Consider the following 23907-nt stretch of genomic DNA (forward strand, 5'->3'; position numbering starts at 1 on the left):
AATTAGCCCCAATAAGAGCGAGTTTAGGGATTGAATGTTTAAAATTAAACTTGATTTATCTAATTTAACATGGAAGGCATCCCAGAGGCAATGAGGCCTGATTGTGTCTTGCTTGTAATCTTTATTTGGACTGCTTTGGACTTTTCCAGGATTAGTTGGAGCCAGACCCGTCATTGCTTTTAGAGCTCTCAGCAAATTCAACTCACGTCTATAACTGTAGTGATACAGTGTTGTTGATGCAGTCAGTGTCATAATCACTGGATGTGGTACAAATCAGAGATAAGATGCTTTGACTGAAATACAGAGAATGGCACAAAGAGAAGAGATGAAAACCGTTGGTCATATTTTCAAAGTACCAGATAGAAATAACTTAAATTGATTGAAAAGCATCAATAAATAAACAAATGAATAAAGATTTACTGTATAAAACAAAAATTATAGACAAATCAAACTACAGCTGTTGAGCGAAACAGAAAGTTACAATTCAGTGTTGCTGATTTAATAGGAAATGTGTTTCAAGTTTCTATACATGAGGAATATTCTAGACCAAAATTTCCTAAGTGGACACTATAAGCTTCATGAAACTCTAGGCTTTTATACAGTTGTCAGTTTCTGAAGTGCACCTATTTAAAACTAATGCAATTGAATACAAAAGTCCTGCGATAAATCCTGCATTCATGAAGGTTGTAGTGTTCACTTTGTGTCAAAAGTGTTTTATCGATATAATTTTTCTTTGATATAAATGGTGTAGGAAAAATATTAGAAACACCTCTAAGTGTAATGCTATACAGTACAATTCAAGAACATACAACTGCTGAATGTTACACGATAAGGCTGCAGCTAACAATTATTCTCATTATCAATGCATCTACTGATTATTTTCTTGATTAATCGATTAACTTGTCTAAAAAATATCAGAAAATGGTGAAAAATGCCAGTAAGAATTTTCCGCAGCCCAAGGTGCTGAATTCACATTGCTTGTTTGATTTCACCAACAAATTCACATGCCTTAGATATCCAGTTTACCGACAGATATGTTGAAGAAATGCCCCTAACGCTCATACTTGTGAAGCTGGAGCAGACACACGGCAGTTTTGCTTGAAAAATTACTAAAACAATCGACCAATTATCAAAAGTTGCTGATTTTTTTTCTGTTGATCGACTTTTAGCTCCGTGTTAGTAGTATTTAATTCAGGTTGTTTAGATTGGATTAGGTTTAGCTAGATGTACCTAATAATATGGCCACTGAGTGTAGTTTTTTAGAGATGTGCTCATGTTCCATGTGAAACTTAATATTGAGGAATTATAAACTTTTCTATCTGGTGTCAATTAACACAGCATTTTCTATAACAACCACACAATAACTTAGAGAAAGCTACATAAAATAACCAGAAAAAAACACACACAAACTTTAACTAGTTTAGAGAGCAATTAGTGTCTCAGCTTTCTTTTAGCTAGCACTATAAAAGGCTCAGACAACTTTTTTGCCCGGTTTTGAAAGGAAAATGCTGAGCTGTAACATTAGCAAAAAGTGCCGTATTGCTAGCCACTGCGACGGTAGTGCTCAGTATTGCTTTTAGCGAGGTAGCTAGCTTAGTAGCTAACTCGCCCGGCATCTCCCATCTGTATGCTGTTGAGCAGGAGTCAAAGTAGGTTCTTGGTTTTTCAAACTTTTTAGTTAATTTAACTTGACTAGGTCATGAGATACACATGCTAACAAAAAAAGGAATATGGCTTGTGTGTTGTGTCATGCTAGTGAGGTGTATGTTTACATATATAAAGCTGTGTTTAAATAGAGGCCCTAGGTCAAAGGTCCTCATAGGGCGCCTCACAGTTTGGAAAAGGAAGTTAATGCTTTGTGACTGAAACCATATGTTAGTGACAGTTTTTAGGAAAACAACTGCCTTATTTAAGAGTCGGTGGTCAAGGCTGATTTTCAGAGTGGATCATAGGCTTCACACCCTCTCGCAAGCAGATCTGCAGATGCTTGACTTGACGCTGTGCTTCTTTGTAATAAACCTTTATATGCAATCAAGACGGTGTCAGCGGCGTCTCCTTCATCCTCTTCAATTCATCAACACCATCTAATATACTACACTAGCTAAAGTCTCTACAAGCATCTTACCAATGAGTGTTTTCACACTCATCACTTGATGTTCAATTGGAAACTTTATGGATATCCGTATAATATGTTTACACTGATGCTATACTGACAACATTATTTCAAAAATGGCTAAATGTCAGCCCCAATCTGTGCCTCATGTAGGATCCTTTCAGATCCACAAAGACCTGAATTCATGAACAATTTACTCTCTCTTTACTTACAAACCACATTAGTATGTGTGATGTGATAAAGTTTAAAACCCATGTCTCATTGTCTGATAGGTCATAAAGCTAATGTGTGGTGAAGTGTTCGAGAGACTCATGGATGACCCAGATGAAAGCAAGACTCCAAGTTTGCAATGCAGAGCGATTTTATTTTTGGGGGGGTTTGTCGGTCGATGCTTTTGTACAGTGTATGTTTGATTTAATCTGTGCAAAAAGAGACCATGATTATTACCAATCCAATCAAATTTAAACAGAAACAGTGTGGGATAATTGAATCAAGTATTACATGAGGAATTTCACTTACGGGATACAGACAGCAAAAAGCGGGAGTCATTTTTTTTTTTAAATGAGCTAAAGGAGGGAGGCAACATATATAGACTCTTGTTAAGGTTAAGCGATTGTCCCTGAGTGGGGTATGTCCTTGTCTTGGCAGGGGTGCTTGTTTTGTTGTTCTTTTTCCTTGAGGTGTGGTTGGGTGACCTTTCTGGCAGTTTGTTGTTGAAGATAGATTATAATTTTTAATGTTAGCTAATGTTAGACAAAGTAAACCAAGGTAGTTTAAATGATTTAGGTAGCTAGATAACTTACAAAGGGGAGACTGTGTATTTCCCGTTACCAACATTGATTTCATGAAGTTGTAAAAGCTACATTGCTTCTGTGGCTCTGTTTATCATTGGAACATTGTTCTAAAATTTCATTGTTAGCTTGGAACATGGGACATGTGACAGGTAATATATCAAAATATAAATGGCTGGCAAAAGTGCTTCTGCTTAGAGTTTTTGCTTATGCATACAGTTGTATGCAAAAGTTTGGCCAACCCTACTCAGGTAGATATGTTGATAAATAACCTTATTTATTGATCCCAGTCAGGTGATAAATAATTGTATCTGTTAAGTACTGTGCTGAGACAGGTAGTTATGAGTAAGGTAATGGCTGTGTATATACTCTGCAGGCATGTTGTACACAAGACCTGGCATAAGTGTGTGTCTGTCTGTTGGGAAACAGCAATTCTATATTACATAATTAATTATAAGCTAATATTAGCTGGTTTAGCTTTCAGGGTTGAGCTGCCAGAATTCATCGTGCATGCTGGGGCTAACTGTTGTTTACTAGGTGTTTATTTTATTGCATACCATTTCATAAGAAGAGCTTGCACTTGCTGTGTAACTTCAGTAATATCACATTGTTTGTTCAAAAATATTTCTGAGCCGAAAAGAGCTTGAAACTGTCTGCATTAGTGGAAACTGTAAGTGAAAACTGTACTCCAAGGCACATTTTATTACTCTGTACTCTTTTAAGTGCAGAGGGCAGCGTCCTGAAAACAGTGCCCTACATCTCACTCACTGGTATCTTTTAGTATCTTCAGCAACTACTTGATAACATGTTCCAGTACTGTTAAGGAAAGACAATCATGGATCAAAGGTTTCAGCTTCAGACAATGTGCCTCACAGGTTCAGTCAGGGGTCCAGCTGAGCTAGGCTTGCCTAGTCTTTTTTCATATTTATTTGGACAATGTTGAAGGAATTGAAAACTTGCTGCCAGCTTCAGCCAACAGAAGCTCATGGAATTACATAGTTCAGCAAAAACCAACTAGACCATTAGATGTATGTACAGGAGGTGCAATTAGGTTCAAATATTAGTATCAAGCTCATATTTATAAATTACCCATTTGTGTCTTAAATTCATCTGGAATACATCTTTTCACCAGTTGTTGACTTGAAAGTAGCTGGGAAAATCAGTATACAGAACCAAATCTGCTAATAATCAGTGTACATAATATAATTTTTGCCATAGCCCAGTTCAGAGTTTTACAGAATTACATGCTACCATGAAAATGAATGAGAAACATTGGGTGGTGTTTTTATAAAAATAAAGGACCATATCAAAGGCAGCCACATTAGGCATAGTAATCAACCCAGCCCCCTCAGAAACACAAAATTTCCTGTCTATTTTTGGCACTGACTGATTCACCAACATGTCCACTCTGAAAAATAACAGTCATGTAGCAGTAGCATTATAGTTTACAAAAAAGATATTCCAGTGACCCCTTCTGGTTGCTAGATGACATTATATTTGTTCGTCTGCAGGCTTGTTTGTGTATCTGATACCCCGGACAGCAAGTGTGCAACTATAGAGTTTCAGGCAAAGTGGTCATACCCTGCTTTTTTTATTGGGGACCCTATAACTATACTTTTAGCCTTTAAATTTCATTTTTATCGACAACACATTGACATCATTCAAAAGGAGTAACTCAAATTAGTTGAAATATACAGTGCATGTTAACAAATATCTTAGATATACATTTAACAACACAGCATCTCAACATAAATATAAAGTATATTCTGCTTAGCATTATAAAACTGTGTTAATACCATAAGGGCTGAAATAATAAAAGCTGAAACATAAGAGTCAGTGGTTTGTTTCACATTATTTCAGTTTCAGTACTTCCCAGATGTAGTGATATATATACAATGTCTCTCCTTCATTCACTTCACTCACCAGTCTTGTATATCACTTTGCAATCACAGAAATTTGAACTCACAGACAGAAACCTTAGTCAGTGATGAGGTGACAGCATACAGCTAACCTGATATCGTCTGCTCAGCTGGATACTGGGCTTTTGTTTGCTTATCAAAGACACCAATGTCACAGGGAGATACTGCTACAGATTTAACAATGTTCGGATAGATTTGAACTTTATTTTTAAACAATAAACCTTTTTTTTGAGACATATATATAGATAGATATATGTGAATCAATATACATATATCTTGTCTGGGTTATAACATACAGTTTGGCATCCACTTCATTTTAGTTGCATTATCATTTTACTTGCATAGAATGAAACATTGGCTTTTCATTCCAACATAGTGCAACCGGCTAAAAATGTTTAACTTGGAGTAACTGCTCATACATTCATAGATTGTGGTTTATAGATATAAAAAATCTGTAATTGGTTGCATAAATATATTCTCCATGCAGAGATGCATAAAATATTGTTCCTGAGGAAAGTAAAGGACAATGCTATTCAGTAAACAGACTTTATTTCACACCATCATCAAACACAAACACAGAAAAATTAGACTTGCAAGACAAATGGTAAGCAGTTTGTTATACGTGCTGCTGTTAAATGCAATACCATTATTATAGGCTCATTCATTATTTTTTCAGCTATTTTTAAATAAAACTGAACAAGGTATTTTTTGTCCATCGAGAGTTTTTTTTTTCTATTTACTTTTTAAACAAAGTTGAACATGTTTTGAACACTTAAACCTTTACGTTCAGATAGTTTAAAAGTGAAGGTGGAATCACAGATTAATCTCAAGCTTTGCACCCTTAACTTTTACATAAGACCTGTACTGAGCAGGAGCCTGGTGCAGATAGTCAGTAACGCTGTATTTAAACTGATTCGCTATGGATCTGAAAATATCCAGAATGTCATTAATCATGCTATTTATAGACTCGGTTGTGTTTGCGTACTTGGTGATTGTTTTCATCAAGCTTACGTGTTTATCATATAAAGCATTAATGTAGACAGCAATGGCATCTAGGACATCAGACTTTAGGGTGTTGTCAACAAAGTCCTGAGCTTTGTCAACAATGAATTTTAGGGTGTCACCCAGTTTCTCCAGGAACATATCTAGACTCTCTAGGTCCTTCAAAAGATCCACAACAGGATTAGACATAGTCTTCATTCTGTCCCTTATCTGTTCAATGATTTTGGCTCCATCCATGACATCCCCAGTGGGCATTGTAACCTGAATTTTACTGGCCATGCCAAGCATTACATTGAAAGCATATTTTACATTAAGAGTCACCAGGTGCATTGCCTTCTGTAGCATAGTATTAATGCTGGTGGTCAGCCTATTGAGCACCTCAATGAGAGTGGTCATCTTGTCAGAGCCAGGCAATTTGACCTGGGTCTCTCTCAGGACTTTAATGGCTTCATCCAAGAAAACCTGTACAGTTTTCTGGTACTGAACAACAGTGTTTCTAAAGAGGATAGACACTTGGTTCATATGTGGGGCATGGTTGTTTGCAATGTTGTGGGCCTCCTCAGTATAGTAAATAATAATATTCTCCAACTGAGCAGCATGTCTGAACAGCTGGTATTTCTCAGCAAAGCTAGACAAACAAGAGGTGATGGCAGGAACTTTTTCCTGCAGTCTGCTGAGCCCAATGTCTGGGGCATCCATGTTGATGAACATCTTAAGATTCATTTTATCAGCATCCTTGGCAGAAGCTCTGATGGTGAAAATATCAATATCCTTCCCAGGATCAGACTGTTTAACAGAAAAAAAAACATGAAAATTAGATGTAAAAATTCTTGATCATTGTAATTGTGCAAATATAACAATAATATGAGATCCTCACAGCATAGCGACCATAAAGCCTGGCATTCATCTGCAATGGGACCCTGCAATGGAGCTGAAGACCCAGGAAGCCAGTAGAGGGAATAGAAATTGTAGCACTAATTCCATCTTTGCGGACAGCATAACGCAAGTTCACATCGGTGAAGGCAGGGCTGGTTATGTCCACATTCAGTGTGAGACGGGAGTCACTGTAGAGACAGGCAGGAATGTGTCACTTTTTCTGTAGGAAAGAAGGCAACTTTGCCCAAAAATAATTGTGAATATCTTTCATCATATGGTGTCTTTTCTTAGAATATGACTAAAAATGTGTTTGACCTGGAAGAACTAGTCAAATTGCAATGGTATGATCCAAAAACATTTTACACACAATGCTTGTCTAAGGTTTTACCTCACTGTATGGGAAAGGACGTGTTGAATGTCCATGGTCAGATCGGTATGGGAGAAAACACCCTTCCCAGTCAGGCTTAGGCCAGCATGTTCAAAGACTATGGTAATGGAAGCTGTTGAAGCACATCAATTTTAGTTCAACTTTATAACGATGCTTCTTATTTAAAATGCAAAACTGTAATTTATTGTATTGTAAAAAAAACTTACAGTCCATGTCATATTCCAAGAAGACAATCACAGAAGTGGCAGAGGACTTAGAGTTGACTTTGAAGACGGGAGCGTTGCCCTCAGCTTCACTTGCAAGGTTTGTGGTGTATAATGGGCTCACAAACTTGGCATTGGTAGAGATCTTCTGCTTCGCCGCTGTCACTTCAGCAACAGTTTTTTCGAAGATGGTAAATTCACCCAGGCTGCTTGGCTGAGAGATATCAATCTCAATATCAGCAGTCAAAGAAGACATTGGTGCAAAGTCAATGGTTGCCTGAGCAATATGCGCCCCATTGGTGTTGAAATTGAACAGGTTTGCCTCATTGTTGCCGGTATACTTCAGTACTGCATACACACGGCTCAGGGAGGCACCAACAGCAAGATTCTCATTTACATCCATGCCAATGATTTTGTTGGTACCATGGTTAAGCTTGGCATCAGCAATAATCTTGGAGGTGGAGCGTAGGCCATCATTATTCAGGTACATATTAACTTCATTATCAAGGACTCCCAAAACTAGATAGTCCTCAAGCACTGTGCCATCCATGTTTGCTCTGGTGGATGACTCCATGGAAATATACTCAAAGGTTCCCTCCAGCTTCAGACTGTGGTCAGCCTGGACTTTTCCAACACAATTGATCACAGGGATGTTGAAATCAGCCTTCATTCTCAAGGTGGAGACAGCATTTGCTTTGGTTTTGATGTCTGCACCCAGATTTTGGTTTGCTTCCAGACTGAGTATTGGCAGGGCAATCTTTGCAATAGTAGCCACAGAGACTACAGGCTCAAAAGTTTCAGTACTCATACTGATGGTGCTATCATGAGTGCCTTCAATGTGACGGTTTTCAAGGGAGAGGGAACTGGCCAACTTGATTCCTCTCTTGGTGGTCAGACTAGTGGTACCATCGAGTTTAGCTTTTAGACTCTCAAACACAGAGGCTGTGGTAGCTCCCAGACGGAACACAAGATCATCCTCGGTATACAGTCCAGCATTGACATTCAGATTGATAATGGCAGACTTGAAGGTTAGTTCTGTGATCAGGTTACCCACAGAGGGAATCTGGATCGGACCCATCATATCGATAAGCGAGGCAGTCTGGCTTTTCTGGTAAACAATCTTAGCATCTACGTCAACAGTCTGCTCAGTGGTAGTCAAAATGTTCTTCAATCCAGTCTGCTCATACAAGTTCAGATCACTGATGGCTGGAGTATGGAAGTCAACAAAAGGCAGATCGAGCTCAGGAATGCTGATGGGCCTAGTCAGGAAATCAAGGTCTGCTTCCCCTTTTACAGCAGTAAGTATGGCAGCCTCCTTTTCGTTGTTCTCTACAGTGAAGTTCATGAACAGTTTGTACTGATTAAGACGGGCCAGAGCCACAGTGTTCATATGTTGTTTGTCAGGCCTGAAGGTTGCAGAGTAATCATTCTGTAGATCAATTTTGGCAGTAAGAGCATCCTTGAAATTGACCTTAGTGTTTCCTTTATTCTGAAAGTTTAACAAAATCTCACTTGGACGGACAACAACATCGATCACATTGTATAAGGCTCCATTGACAATACCAGTTAGATCTGTGCTCTGGGTGGCCTTCAGTTCAAGCTTCCTGTCATGCAGATTAGCATTTACTGATCCCACTAAAAGGCTGTTTTTGATTGTGGGGCCTTCTGCTTCAGAACGAACATCAAACTTGAAATAGCTGAAGATGACAAAGTCAGCACTCAGGGTCTGTCTCATCTTCAAAAGGAATGTATCTGTGTCACTAATGCATGTCAACTTGAATGTACTTGGATTGACTGTGACTTGCAGGTCACTCTTGTGGGTACTGTCATGAGAGTTGAAGGTGGTAGTACCCTGGTTTCCAACAGTTATTGTAATAGATGTGCCTTCCTGACGGACCACACATTTTTGTGTCACGGATGTCTCCCCAGTGAGGTCCATGATAGGGAGGCTGAGCACATGTTTATAGGAAGTGTCAGTAGTGGCAGATAAACCACCCATGGTGGCTAAGAAAGCTTCATTTATGAGCTCAGCATTGTAAGGTGCTGTGGTGGCTTTTATTGTGGTCTTGGCTGAGGCCTGGGCTGAGAAGTCCGAAAATGTCACAGATGCATGGTGGTCCACTTTGAGAAAATCATGAGTGAACTTAAGGGTCTCAGCTGCAATCAGATGATGGCCCTTGGGAACAGCAATCCGAGTAGTGGAATCCAGGTTGAAGTTAAGGATTTCAAAGCTGAGTGATGCCCCTTGGGAAGTCAAAAAAGCTGTCAGCTGAGGAGAATCATCTATGTCAAGAGAGGATTGGACTTCAGCAGCATTCCTAATAGAGTAGATGGGGGTGTTGACTTTTATCTCATAACTCAGTTTACCGAAGCCTGGAATTGTGATCTCACTAGGAATGACTGGCAGGTTAAATGCTGGGAGTTGAAGAGTCTTAACAAGTTTCTCTGCTGGAACATGAGGCAGAGTGGGAAAGGAGAACTCAGGTACACTAATCACAGGAAGTGAAAACTCAGGCAGGACAGGAAGGTAGTTCATACTCAGGTCTCCAATCAAAGAACCCATATCAAACATCTTCATCTCAAAGTTGAGAATGAAATCAATCAATTCAATGATTTTCTGTTTCATGTCATTAGTTGAGATGGTAGTTGCTTGCACAGTATGGAACCCAAAAACAGTGAACTCTGGGATGTCTAGTTGTGTTGGGATTTCAAACTGGTGAAGATTGTCCATGCTCAATGTCATAGAAGGCAAAACAAGATCAGTGAGAGGAATGGTGAAGGATGGTATTTTCAACTTGGCTTTCTTCATTTCTGTAATGAGCCCGTTGATGATCTGCAATAGCTCACTGACAATCTTTTGTTCAGGTGCCACCTTCTTCATGATCTCAACCATATTGATTAACATATCATTGGCAAAGGTAAGGAAGTCAATATAACACTTACTTGCCAACTGCAGATAAGTGCTTATTTCAGCCCTGACATCCAGGTTTGAAATTTCCTGCTTTATAAAATCAGAAAATCTCTTCAGATTATTATGCACAACCTGGTCCATGACATCCTTAACAGTTTTCATAAATTCAGAAATTTGAATTTCTCTCAGTTGCTCCAAATGACCTCTAACAGAGGATATGACAAAATTTGCAAAATCTCTTGTTGCCTCAAGTTTCTGGGGGATTTCAAGAGTCCTGATCAGATCATTCAGGTAAACTGTGTACTCAGCAATAATTTGATTGGCATAAATCACAAAGTCATTATAATCAAATGACTTCAGTTTCTGCTCTATAAAACCTAGATACGCATTCAATTGTGGAATCACATCCTTAACCCCAGTTACTTTCAAGTAGTTGATAACACCCTGGAAGACTTGCATGGATTTGGTGGGTATTTCTGCATCCTTCACCATCTTGACCATAGCCCTGATGGTTTCCTCAATTCTGAACTGCTTGATGAGCTCCAAAGCCTTTTCCAAGACAGCCTGAACCTTTTTGTCAGCCTCAAATGTAACAATAAATTCTCTCATCTTGGCATAGAATGCGTTGATTTTACCTAGGATGTCAAGGTCCTGAATCATTTCCCTAATATAATCTGTTATTTCACTGAGAATCTCTGTGGGAATCTGACTAACTAGTTCCTCAATGTGAGCTTTGAAGTTAATAGATGAAATGTACCTCTTCAGCTCAGCAGCACATTTCTGCATGTCAAAGGTCTCAATTATTTGTTTCATATCTCTCATGATTGTTTGTAGTTTAGCCTTGATTTCATACTTGGCATCTATATCATGCAGGAATGCAATGCTGCTTCCTTTCAGTTTTTCCAAATCAATCTGCTGGACCATCTCTCTTATGGTATCAATCACATACACAACCATAGCCTTGATGTCATACTCCTCATTAAAGGCGTTCAGCTGTTTCTGGATATTCCGAATGAGTGTTTCAGGGAGGGTGCCACTTACAATAATCTCCTTCATCATATAAGAAAAGTGTTGGATGTAAACAGTGAGATCAGACAGCAGTTTTTCAACAGTAACCTTCAGGTTTCTCAAAGAGGCATCCACATCTTCCATTGAGATGGCATATTCTTGGGTAAAATCACTGAAATACTGCTTCAGTCGATTTACCTTGCCTTCTATATTCAGTTGAGAAACAAAGTAATTTAAATGCTGGGGAAGAGCCTCAAGAGTAGCCCTTATTTCCTCATTGTTGATGTAGTCTTGCAGTGCCTCTGCAAAACGCACAACAAAGCCCTTGATACTTTCCAAGAAGGCAGGCAGATTTTCAATTAGAGGGATCTGAATTATATGACTGTCTGTGTTCTTGTCATACTTGAGGAAGCCCGAGATTGTGAATTCCTGGTTGTTTGTGGAGTCTGTTTTGAAGATGTTTGTGAGGATGGTGCCAGAAACCTCAATTCCAGTTTTCTCAGGAGTATTGTAAACACTCATGTCCTGATTGAAGATATGCTCATTCATTTTAGACTTCAGTCTAAAACTGGTCCTCTGCTCTTGGAGTGACATTACAGTGTCCATCTTGTTGTCAAATATGGTCTCAAGAGAAAAACCGTTATCTAGCTGCTGGGTTACTGATGCTCTGCATTCATGTGAGCTACCAAAAGCCAGGGGTTGTGCTTTAAGGAGGAATTTGCCATAGAGCTGGGCACTGTGCTTTCCATACATGATGATGTCTCCATCAGCATTGAAGATGGCATCAAGGTTGAAATCAAAAGGAACAATGCTGCAGCGGATGGTGTGATCAAAGCGCATTGGCTGTGAGTTGAAACGGGCATCGTTGGTTATCTTGGCAGCAAGACCAACAACTTCAATCTCAGTGTTTTGGTTCATGTGAGTTCCAAAGAGTTTTCCAGTGGTGCTGCATTTTGCGTTAGCAGTCATATCAGCATAATTTGCCTGATAGGTATGTTTGATCTCTTCGTCACCGTAGATGGCCTTCAGGCTTCCAGTCAGGTCCATCTTGTAAAGCTCTGCCTGCAGCTGAGCCTCGTTAATGAAGTTGGCTGCCAGAAGTTTCAGGTTGTTATTAACATTTGCAGAAGCAGTGTAGGGTTTCAGGTCGATGGTGATATCATGAGCGTAAGAGGCATATTCACTTGCTGCGGCTTCAGCCTTTGAGTTGAAGTTGAGGCTAGAAAGAGTAATGATCAGTGTGTTGGCATTGTCAACTTTGATATCACTCATTGAGGCTTTATTGGTAATGGCTAAAGTAGCTCTTGAAGCATCAATCCCAGCACTGAAGGAGTTTTCTAGGGACAGGGGGCTCAGCAGGGTGGTTGTTCCACTTATGGTCACACCGCCCTTGTTCATCCTCAGAATAGCCTTGTGAGTAGCCTCATTCTCAAGAAGCTTCACAGTGGCATCGCTGTTTACAGCCAGACCATTGACATCAAGAGACCCAATCAGCAGAGAGTAAATACGGTTTTTAGAGTGGTCTGCATTTGTCTCCATCCTCATGACAACTTCACCGGCACCAGCAGAGGCTTCAGCCTGGTTGCGGATCTTCATGCCAAGAGCAAGTGCATTTGCCTCACATTTCATTGACAGCTTGTGGTCTTTGAAGGAAAGCTCAACAACATGGGTCAAGAGGTCTTCAAAGGCATTGGTGTTAGACACAACAGAGAATTCCCCATTACCAAGGGACGCTGCAATTGTGTTCTGTGCCTTAACAATTGTGGAGTCAACCTGAACCATAGAATCAATCTTTGCTTCTGGCCTGAATGGGAAGATGGTAAATGACTGTGTTGAAATGGTTCCACTGTACATGGGTCCAACCTTGAACATTCCCTCAAAGTGGCTATCAGCAGATATTTCTTCAGTGTTGATTCCAGCCATACCTGTGTGCTCTAGTGCAAAATTGAGACCAAATGGACTTGTGGCTTCAATCTTGCTGCTTGATCTCAAATTGAGTTTGTCGGTAATGGTTGCATCCTCGATGATACTCACACTGGCTTCAATGAATTTATGGGACAAAGAGCTTTTCAAACGGGCCCTAATAGAGTCAGTGGTGGCCAACATTCCTGAGCCTAAATAAAGGACAAAAGAAGAAAAGACGCATAGTGTGATTACTTTTTGACAAACGTTTGAGATTAATTTGTACAGAGATTGATTTATGTAGTACTAGTGTAGTTTTATCAGAGATCAATGTAGAGATTACCGAAATTAAATCACATTGTTTTACATCAGTGTGAGTAGAAAAAACCTTGACCGAAAACTGTTCCACCAAGAGTCAACAACAGATACTTTTAAATGCGAATTAAGGATAATGTGGATGTAAGGACGGATTAAGGCTGTAAAAAATTCATTAATAATATTTTCTCTCAAATACCTTCCATTTTTATTGAGAGGATGTCAAGTGGAGAAGTTCCTTTCACATCAAACTTAGCTGAGTAGCTTGATGGTTCCACAACATCTTTGCCAGCAGCCATTGAGGCCTCCATGTCATACAGGTTGTTTCTCATCAGAGTTGATACCTCAGCTTTGCCAAATAGAGGAATAGACAGGGTAAGGCTCTCAGGGACAACAAACTCTGGGATGGGAATCTCCATGGAGACGATTTCCAATCCAAACTGTGGTAGAGACACGCTAGGTGTGGTCAAAGCTAGCGGGAAGTTAAGCTCCTCCGTTGATTTTCCTCCAAGAGGGAGAGGGATAACAATGGTGAAGCGCTCATTGTTGAAGTGGTAAACAGCTTTTGCCTTACTGTTAAAAAGACAAAAGTATAATGCATTAATATTTTGGGGGAAAAAAATCTGATAATTTTAACATTTACCACGGAGTTTATCACACTTACGTATTCAGGAACAGTGTCTCTGGCAGGGAAATCTCAGGTATATCAGGTACTCTGAAGTTCTGAATGTAAGGGATATCAGCACCATATTTTTCCATGTATTTGTTTGCTGCCTAAAAAAGATAAGTAGTGTTTTATGCATGGTTAGCATTTTTTAACAAAAAAACATGAATGACTGTTAAATCCAAGACTCATACCACCATAAACTTCTTCAAGATGTGACGAACTTTCATGTCGGTCTGCCCCACTTGCGTGTCAAGAAGTTGGTTGCAATACTTCTCAAACACATCAGCATTTGGCAAGATGGTGGTCTCAGTGTTCAAATCAGACTTGAACTCAACCTCAATCTTGCTGGGATCTGCAACATTAGAGATAAATCAAATTTACGTACTCTAAACAAAGTAACATTTCACATTTCCTCTCAAGCAAAACGGCAGGTTTGCAGATAAAAGGTGTTGGTTTTGATGACTGATGACAGAAATCTTTGAAATCTTTATTCTGTCTCATGAATGTCGTCCACAAACAGAGTCACCTTTAAATGGCTAACAATGCTGTTATTGGTTTAGGGCCACATATTTGGGTCCCAGATTTTAACCACTATTTCTTACAGTGTAACAAGTTGCTACGTTTAGGAATTGATCCAGATTTGTATGCATCTGTCTAAAAGTTAAGTAACTATTTAATGAAGTGTTATGTATTATTCTGAAAAAAAGGGCAACTGGAAAATACGTTACCATATTTCATTGCAATTTCCTGCTCAGAGGTGGCGTCCATGAACTTGATTTCACTCTTAAGCTCCAATTCCAATTCTTCATCACGCTTCATGTTAGCTGTGACAGTGGCCTCAGTATTGATTGAGGGGACAAGAAGCTGGACTTGGAGCATACCTTCCTTCATGGCCTTCAGACTGAAAGATGTACCAGTTAGTCAGTATAATCTTAATGATGAGGGTGACGTTAATGTTTTTCCATGAGGATTTATGGGTGATTTCTTACTTGGCACGGCCAACCAGAGAGAGCTGAGGGATGTTTTTGTTTATAAAGTCAAGAGAGACTGAGTGAGTTCCTTTGCCTTTGGTGTTTCCACCAACAACACCCAGCCTGAATCCAGCCTCCACATCGTAGTCAGGGATCTGGATGTCAGCTGTGATGGTATTCTTCCTTCTGTTATATTTCATGATTGCTCTGGCTTCAGTGGGCTCTGCACCTGTTGTTGGCCAACCAATAGATTAATATTACACAACTCCACTAAACTTCAGAACTTTTCCAAATTCTGCTAGCAATGAGATGGAAAGATTTTTCGGCATTGTACGCTACCTTCAGCCCTCAGAATGAACTTCACAGAGTCAACTTTCTGCCGGCCCTCTTCTCCCTCTCTGAGGAGCTCGTAGGCAACAGTGGCTGTGTACTCAGTGACATCACCAGTAGGGTTGAGCTCCACTGCAAATCTATTAAGGTTAAATTGATATTTCTTAGTTAAATTATTTAATTTGAGAGACTATTATTTGCTGTTGGTTTAGAAAAATTTTGCTCACTTGCTGTCTCCAGTGAAGGGAAAGTAGGGGGCTGTCTCTTGAGAGAAAGCATCAATGTATTGCAGAGCTGTGCAATATTTCATTCCAGCGAAGACGGGAGTGCACTCATTAACATCAACCTTGTCCATCACAACAGGGGGGAGGGTCTTCACCTCTGATCCAGTCAGTGCCACCAGTGTATTTCTAAATTTTAAATGTAGCAAAGATGAAATCTGACTTTAGCTGTTTTCTTTCATTTAAATGTAATAAGTTGATTACACAGACAAGAACTGTTGCACTTAAGCTACACACAAACAAGGCGACTGTATCTTCAGTGTTCCCTTGTCAAATACCATTTTCCACTTAGTACTTCAGGTTAGCTAAGTTAACAGCTGCATTACAACCATTGGTGCAAAGAAGCTTCTGCTTTAATAGTATCGGAAAGTTCTACTTAGACGTACGTCATTTTGATGAGCTTAGTAGGGCTCCTTGGAGCAGGAATGGTCAGCTTGACTTTGTCACGTCCCATGGAGATCTTAGCACTGAGCCCACTCTCGTGGAAAATGTTGGTGTGCATCTCTAATCCAGAGTTGACATATTCAGGGATGTGGGAGCCAACTTGAGTTACAAACTCAATGCCAGCGGAGGGCATGAACGTAACTTGGCTCTGTGTGGAAACATAGGAGAAAACTTGAAATGTTGTATTGATGCTATGTAATAGAAAAATTATAGGTGGCATTTAAACACATTTATGGATAAATACCATGTCACGAGCAATCTTAAGTCCACCCTTGATACCAGGGGTGAAAGTACCAGACAGTGCAATCCTCAGAGGCACACCAGTTACAGTAGGCAGGAAGAATTCATTGTCCATGAAGATATAGTGGGCAAATATTGTGTTGTCAGCCTTAGTCATCAAAGCCTTCATTAGCTGTCGGAAGAAAAAAAAATACACATAAGGCATTTAAATCATAAAGAAGGAATTTCTAAAATAATGCATTGTTTAATTGTCAGCTATGCTCATTAAAAAATAGGTTTTGATAACTTTTCCTTACATCACTGGGGAACATCTTGAACATGCTGTCAATCATCATGGCTGCAGAGTAGGCCATTTCCTCCATTTCATTGGTCCTCAGATATCCCAGCTCATTTCCCAGAAGTCTCAGATAAACCATTGCCTCAGGAGACTGTGCGGTCTTCAGTTCCCTCACCAGTTTATTAAGGTTACGTCCAATCTCCCTCATCAGGTTCTGGGAGGCCTATACATGTAAATTTCCATATTGTATTACTAAATTCATCACAGTTTTTAAAAATCCAGATATTTGATACATTCAATATATACAAAACAGATCTCTCTGAATACCTGTCTCTTCATCCTGTCTCTCTTCAGAGCAGGCAGCATGTTCTGCAGGATCTCATTGACTCTAAATGGCATGTTGTCAGAGACAAAGTACATTGTCCTCAGGGCTGTGTCAGGGAAGAATCCATTCTCTCCAAACAGGGCATCAACAGTTGGCTCAAATCCTTTGCCCTCCATACCAATCTGTAAAGGTAACAATTTTATACTACTTACCAACACAACATAAAACATCTTAATAGTTTTCATGGCACAATTTGAATAAATTGCTCAAAATGTTTACCTCCATCATGTCAATTTCATAGCCAAATGCCTTCAGAGTCATTTCAAGCATGACCTCCTTGGGCAAATAGCTGGTACCCTCAAAGATCATGTTGCCCTCCACAGATCCGATCTTGTAGTTACGAGAGAACTTGGCGGGGTCCATAAGGGGCCCAATCTCATTATCCTGCAGGGCATCACGAATCTTCTGTCTCAGGCTGTGGGAAAGCAAAAAAATGTTACAGTTAAACCACAGATCGTGATCAAATCAGGACACCTACTTAACACTTAGGATATTAGGTGAAACAACGAATTAAAAAATATATAAGTATAAAGCTGCAACTCTCTTTTCACTCACTCCTTAGTCTTGGGCTCAGTTGAGGACAAAATGTTGGTAATATGGGAGATGACAAAGCTCTTGAGTTGTTTGTCCTGCTCACTGGGCAAGGCATCAGCCAGCTGGGTCAGTTCACTTGGTTGGGGGTCCTTCATAAGTACCAGGTATGCAGCAATACGCTTTTGCAAGGAGCTGGTGCTGTCCAGAAGCACCTGCATGAGAACCTCTCTGCCCTGGGACAAAAAGAGATCAATAAAATCAGTATCAGTAATGTAAAAGTAATGATGCTAATAAGCTGTCAAACCATTGAAATAATTTGACTTGCCTCCTCAGGGACGGGAGCCAGCCTGTACACTTGGATGGCAGCCTGCTGCACAGCCAGGGAAGCTGCAGGTTGGTTCACACACTGTATCACAGCGGCTCTTAGTGCAGGACTAGCAGGTACCACAGCTGGAGCCATGTTTCCAATAACCTAGAATCAAAGGAAACATAAATGTTCTGCTTATCTGTGTTGGCAGTCATTTAAATGTTGATCAGTAAGGAAGGATACCCACTCTCAACGTCATGAAAGTGTTGTCCTTGTCACCAGAACAGTCACGTGTGTATGTGTATTTATTAAAAAAAACCCACACAAACATCAAACAAATGCACATTAATGTATGTTTTGCTTAATTTGGGCTGAATAACCACTGAACAATGGATTCAATTTTACTGCTTTTTTTTATAGAGAAGGATGAAACATAATCTAGTCTGAATTTGTCTTTGAGGCTGACTAGGCCAAGATCCGTTTGCTTTTGTATTGAGAATTAACAGTGTCCGAGGGACTGAAGTGCATAACTTTTACATATCCAAGAATACCCAAACATATGGAATCAACGCTTTAACAGAAAAACATATTATGGAAAAAAAAAATAACTCTGTCATTTATTTAAATTTTGAACAATTGGGTGATACACCTACCCTCAGTGTCATGAAAGTGTTGTCCTTGTCACCAGAACAGTCGCCCAACTGAGCAGCCATGAACTCAGCTACAGAGTGAATCTCAGGGATCAGTTTTCCTTCAGCCTTGTAAAACCTGTTGAAGAGAAAATAGAAAATTAACCTTAAAGCCTCTGTGCCTTATTTTACACACAGGATAAAAACATCAGCTAAAATATTATTCAGATATTCTTCTATGTGGAATGAAGTGTGGTTAATTTCACTTACCTCTTGACAACATTGCTTAGGGAATACATGATAGGCTTGCTGGATTTGTATTTGGCCATCTCGAGCAGGTCATTGATCAGGAGAGCAGAGGGATTGGACATGAGTCCCAAAGCAAAAACAGCGGCGTCAACCTCGAGTGAAGAGCTGTCTAAGGTCCTGAGGATCTGCATGATGGCACTGCTGCACTCAGGGGTTCCACACTGGGCCAGAACCTGGTAGGTCAGGACACGGGACACGGCAAGAGCCTCAGGAATGGCGGGACTCAGGGTCTCAGCCTTCATTCCACGGACCATGGTGACAAGCTTGTGGAAGAGGTGGGCCCTCCTCTCCCCCTCGGTCTCGGGCAGATTGGCCAGTTCTCTCAGGAGGTTCAGACCTGCATCTTTATCCTGGACAACACTCTTGTCCTCAACAGCCTCCATGTGAAGACCCTTGAAAATGTTGCCTATGATACACAAGTAACGTGGTTATAGTAAATTACGTTCAATGACCATTTTAAAACAATCTACTGTAAATCAAAACAATACAAATCAAACAGAGGAGCTTACTGTGGTCAAAGACTCTGTTGTTGTGAGGAGAAACCTGAACCAGTGTCAGTTCTTGTTTTCCAACATTGGTAACTCCATATTTTCCCCTGTGGAGAGGAAACGCACGGTTAAAAGTACTGTGGAAACCTTGGGTAAGACATAACAGAGCATGGTATAGAGTGCACCATAAAGTTTGACTTACTTGTGTGAGAAGGGAATGAGGATGTGGTTCTCAGTGCAGGACCCAGAGGTCATGTGTTTCTTCTCATTGTCAAACTTGTAGTTGCAGGTCTGGGAGCTTCTGACCAGCTGAGCGAGAGGGTAGTGCTGAAAGACAAATAATGATATCATGATGTTATGGATTATTTGAAATGAAAGAGATTAATTGCTCTTGTATTTTTGCACTACAACAGCAACAACATATTACTTATTTTTTACTATATTTTTTTCTGTAGGTGGTACATTCTGCTTTTTTCAACATTGGTGCCATTACAGATAATCATAAGTTTTTTTTTTCTCATTTACTCAAGCTACACTTGCTGCTCTCACAAACACACAAAATTACCCCTCTTGTACCAGGTGATTTTTGACTTGAGACTGGCTATACAGTACAGCACAGTAAATGTGGCTATTGTAAAGATTGTGATTTTTTTTAAATCAACTCTGATGATTTGTCTAAAAGTTGAATGTTGCCACTTTACACCAAGTTTGTCAAATGTCTTACCATGCCAGAGATAAGCGCCAGGGGGCTGGTGTGATCTCTCATTGGGACAAATTTGTCACATCTGGACAGATCCCTGTTCAGGCTGATGTCAGTTGCAATGTCCTCTCTGGTGTTGACCTTGTAATAGGTCTTGCACTTTCCATGGATAGTGGGCTACAATGAAGATATTAAAGATGATTAAAGGAAAAAATATGTGTCCACTGTACTAAGCGAGCTATTTAAATTTTTTTGTAAATACCATAAAGTATGGTTAACTTTGACAGTGGTGCTAAAATATTTTCATGATGATTTGGGGATTTTTGAGCAATTCTTGTTAAATAAATGTACCATGTTCTTGTTCTTGTCTTCTTCCACCAGCGGTACAGCCAGTGCAGAGATGATGCCCCTCTTGATGTTCAGGATGGTAGTTGTCTCCCCATCCTCAGGATACAGTTTCACATCGTACACACCGTCAACTGCAACCTTCAGAGGATATCTAAAAGAAAATGTGGGATATTTAAATTTGATTATTTGTACAAGACCTGCAAAAATACCAGATCTGATGAAATTTCAAAGTAGATAATACTTGACAGCAGAGTTTTTCATGAAGTAACATACTTCTCCATTTCAGCAGCAAAGGCGTCAGAGCTGGGTGCAGGACCGAACACAGGGTTGCCCTCTGCATCCATGTCGACCACCTCACTCAGGCTACAGCCACTGGTGCGGATGATGAAACTACAAGTCTGAGGCACTTCAATTTCAACCTGTGAGACAAGGTAAATGTTTTGTTCCTCTCACTCTTTGAGAAAAAACAAAAAAATACATGGCTGAGGATGATTGTGAAAGATGTGTCTCGAACCTTGCAAGAAGCCTTGGGTCCGTTTTTGAGCGGTGAGGCTCCATTGATGGCGTTCAAAGATTCAGCCTCATATTGGTATTCATACTTGTGTAGGGTCTTGTACCTTTTGGCCACTAGAAAAGAAAATCAATGACTAAAAGTGAGAAGAGATTTTGTACGTAAAACCAATCTATTTACTCCCATAAAATAGTTGTAATTGTGTAGACTGGATGTCAACACAAAAATTAACCTCGTGTTAATGAGTTTAAATTTTGATCACAGCAAGTAATCTAGTGTAACTTACACAGGCAGGTTGGTTGATCTTCATCTTTGGCAACTGTTCAGAAAAAAGACAGATAATTTAGGTTTTTAGTAATTGTAATGCAACTGAAAACAATCTGAATGTCTGGTAAATAAAATTAAATTAAATTTACCATAGCTACGATAATCCATATGTCCTAGATCATAAAATTATTATTGCATGGCTGTATACATATGTGGGTAAGATTTAACCTTTTTGAAAAATTCTGTTGTTGTTTTAAAAATATGTGATAATATAGAAGTCTGAGACAGACTTTTGGACCACATGTATTTTTAAAGCTTTGTAAAAGGATGTACAATATAATTTAGGAAATATTCGATTAAAATCTTTAAAGCAAAACAGTGGGATAACTTAAAAAATAACTCATACTGTTAAAATATGTACAATGTTTTCTAAAAACTACTCACAAGCCAAGGCAGATGTACTGAGGAGCAGCAAAAGGCAGAGCTTTGAGTCCCCCATGACGGGTTCGTTGAAGCTCTCTTCCTTGGGGTTGGCGAGTACTCAGACGAGACTGATTTCTCAGCTTCAGCTGAGGGGTTTTATAGCCATGCTGGGCTCTGTCAGAAGACTGGGAGGCACAGAGAGTGGTCTGAATGCTCAAAGTCCACCTTACCCTCCTGTGTGGAGGGACAAAGGGAAAAGGTTTGAAAGGATACTTGTATCTCAAAGCACAGGCTCACAAAACTGATCATTAAATCTTCAAAATGTCTTTTTTTAAACTGCATTAAAGATGCATTTATGGAAATTTGATTGCACGTGGGACTGTGGATAAGATATTCTAAGTGATTAAAGCACATTAAAAGTTATTCTTATCAGATACTAGTGGTTTTATAATACTTCCTTACCTCTAATACAATTCAGATATCTATGAAGTGATTTTACTGTTGATGTTGTCCATTTTGTCTATAAAAGAGTTACACTTGCAATTGGTTAAATAAGCTATTTATATAGTAAGTATGGCTGACTTTAAAATATTTTCACTGCATTACATGAACTAAATTTGGGTCCGAAAGTTTTTAACGTCCATAATCAAGCAGAGGTTAATATTCTTGAAGTTCTGCTGTAAAAATGCAAGTCAGCGGCTGCAGTGTGAATGAAGTCACTGGCAGACACTCATTAGCGAACACTGAGTGATCAAAGCGTGCTCCAAACACAAAGTCCCTCTAGATGTGAAAAAGATGATAAACTTATCAGCCGGCTTATCCGTTGATTATATTAACCAAAAAAAAAAAAAAAAAAAAAAAAAAAACCAAATTGACACCTTAAGGCAACATTTCCTCTCTTATGTAAAAACTGAATGTGTCCTTTAGTGTTGATATGGTCATTTTCACTGGTTATTCGCACAGATCACATTAATAAACATCACTGTGCATGTGCCAGATTTAGCCAAAAGGCTGTTTCTCATCTGCAGCTGTGCAGTTGTGGTCAATTTTACATTGATTTAATTTCATTTCAATTTCAAGTACATTTATTAAACACATTACTACACACCAGGGCTACATTCAGCATTTTAAATTGCAATGTGGCTAATATTTACAGTCAAAATATTTGTAGTTATAATACCTACAATATAGTACTGTACCTTGTAATAGAGTTAGATGCTTGTTGTTGTGCTTCCACGGCCACAAACCAAAATGAAAACCATGAAAACATTAACCAAACTTCAGAATGGGTTCGATGATGAACTTTGATCTACATTGATTCAAAGCTTCATGCAGATTTTCATTTGCTGTTTATATTCGGACTGCAGTCCAGTTTGTGGCAGGTACAGCTCCTGCAATAAGTACACAACGATAACTTTGGATTGACGGAAGTCCTTTCTTCTACTCTTAAGGGTTGGCCTAAAAATACTGCATTAACCACACATTGTTTGAGAGAACATGCAGTTTTTAAAAACTACTCTATACCGCTACAAAATGTTCTTTTGTTATTTTTAGGTCTACCACATAAATGCATCTGAACGTTGTATAGTGGCCTGTTGTGATATATCCCCATCAGCAGCTTTTTAGAAGTTGGTCAGATACTGACAGTGTTTGCACTGACAGGCATGTACACAGATAAAGTCCAAAGGGAGCTTAAGCCTCTGAACACTTTGCGTGTCTTTTACATTTTATACTCTTATCCAGGATTCCTTTTCTAATTTTATACTAATGCAGTCGTTTTCATTTCAAAAACAATCGTCTTTGCTGAAATTATCCTTGTGGCCTTGTAAATGGGGATATGAGCTTTCCGTGCAGAACCCTCCCTAGGGTTTATCCCCCCGAGCCTCGTTGATGTTGAGCAGCATTCAGAAAGATCAGTGCATCTACATGCTCTCAGAGATCAGGGTCTTACGGGAAATGATACACTGAGGGAATATGTCTAAAAACGGGTGCTAGCACAGTCATGTATTGGAATCATGCAGTGTATGCTGCACAACATATAATAGTTCTTTGAAATATTTTTATTCAGCAATTTATTGTGTGGTATTACTGGTATTATTGCACACATCTAGAAACTCCAATGTGCACCACAACATCTCAGCACATCGCTATTACACAATAATTAAAAAAGCTCAGTAATGTTAGGTTGTATTTGCAGAAAACCATTTTCCCTTTGTGCATTTATTATTGTTATGATGGGCTACAGCTAACCTTGTTTATGCTTTTTTCTCTGGGGATTTTAAATAGTCACTCTATTGATTCCCCCTCTTTTTCCCATGAGCTGGTGAAGTCTGGCAATGGCAATGGCAATAAAAAAATTAATCGGGAG

At 39.4% G+C, this 23907-nt stretch overlaps 1 protein-coding gene across 1 annotated transcript; it reads right to left on the reverse strand.

Annotated features, from left to right (window-relative positions):
* Positions 1–5636: 5636 nt before the first annotated feature.
* Positions 5637–22833, reverse strand: apobb.1 (apolipoprotein Bb, tandem duplicate 1). The gene is made up of 29 exons (XM_040126212.1): positions 22739–22833; positions 21561–21773; positions 21136–21168; positions 20853–20965; positions 20612–20757; positions 20342–20489; positions 20015–20167; positions 19493–19617; positions 19312–19397; positions 18764–19208; positions 18518–18632; positions 17883–18029; positions 17579–17790; positions 17243–17438; positions 16966–17145; positions 16658–16861; positions 16366–16533; positions 16064–16269; positions 15624–15806; positions 15406–15536; positions 15085–15295; positions 14824–14996; positions 14287–14447; positions 14093–14202; positions 13628–14001; positions 7296–13325; positions 7090–7201; positions 6703–6889; positions 5637–6611 (listed from the first exon to the last, which is right to left on the reverse strand). The coding sequence occupies exons 2-29, from the start codon at positions 21613–21615 to the stop codon at positions 5637–5639; spliced, it is 11379 nt and encodes a 3792-aa protein (XP_039982146.1). The 5' UTR covers positions 21616–21773; positions 22739–22833.
* Positions 22834–23907: the final 1074 nt, after the last annotated feature.

Source organism: Xiphias gladius, chromosome 4 (genome assembly GCF_016859285.1).
Source record: "Xiphias gladius isolate SHS-SW01 ecotype Sanya breed wild chromosome 4, ASM1685928v1, whole genome shotgun sequence".
In the NCBI taxonomy this organism is placed as follows: domain Eukaryota; kingdom Metazoa; phylum Chordata; class Actinopteri; order Istiophoriformes; family Xiphiidae; genus Xiphias; species Xiphias gladius.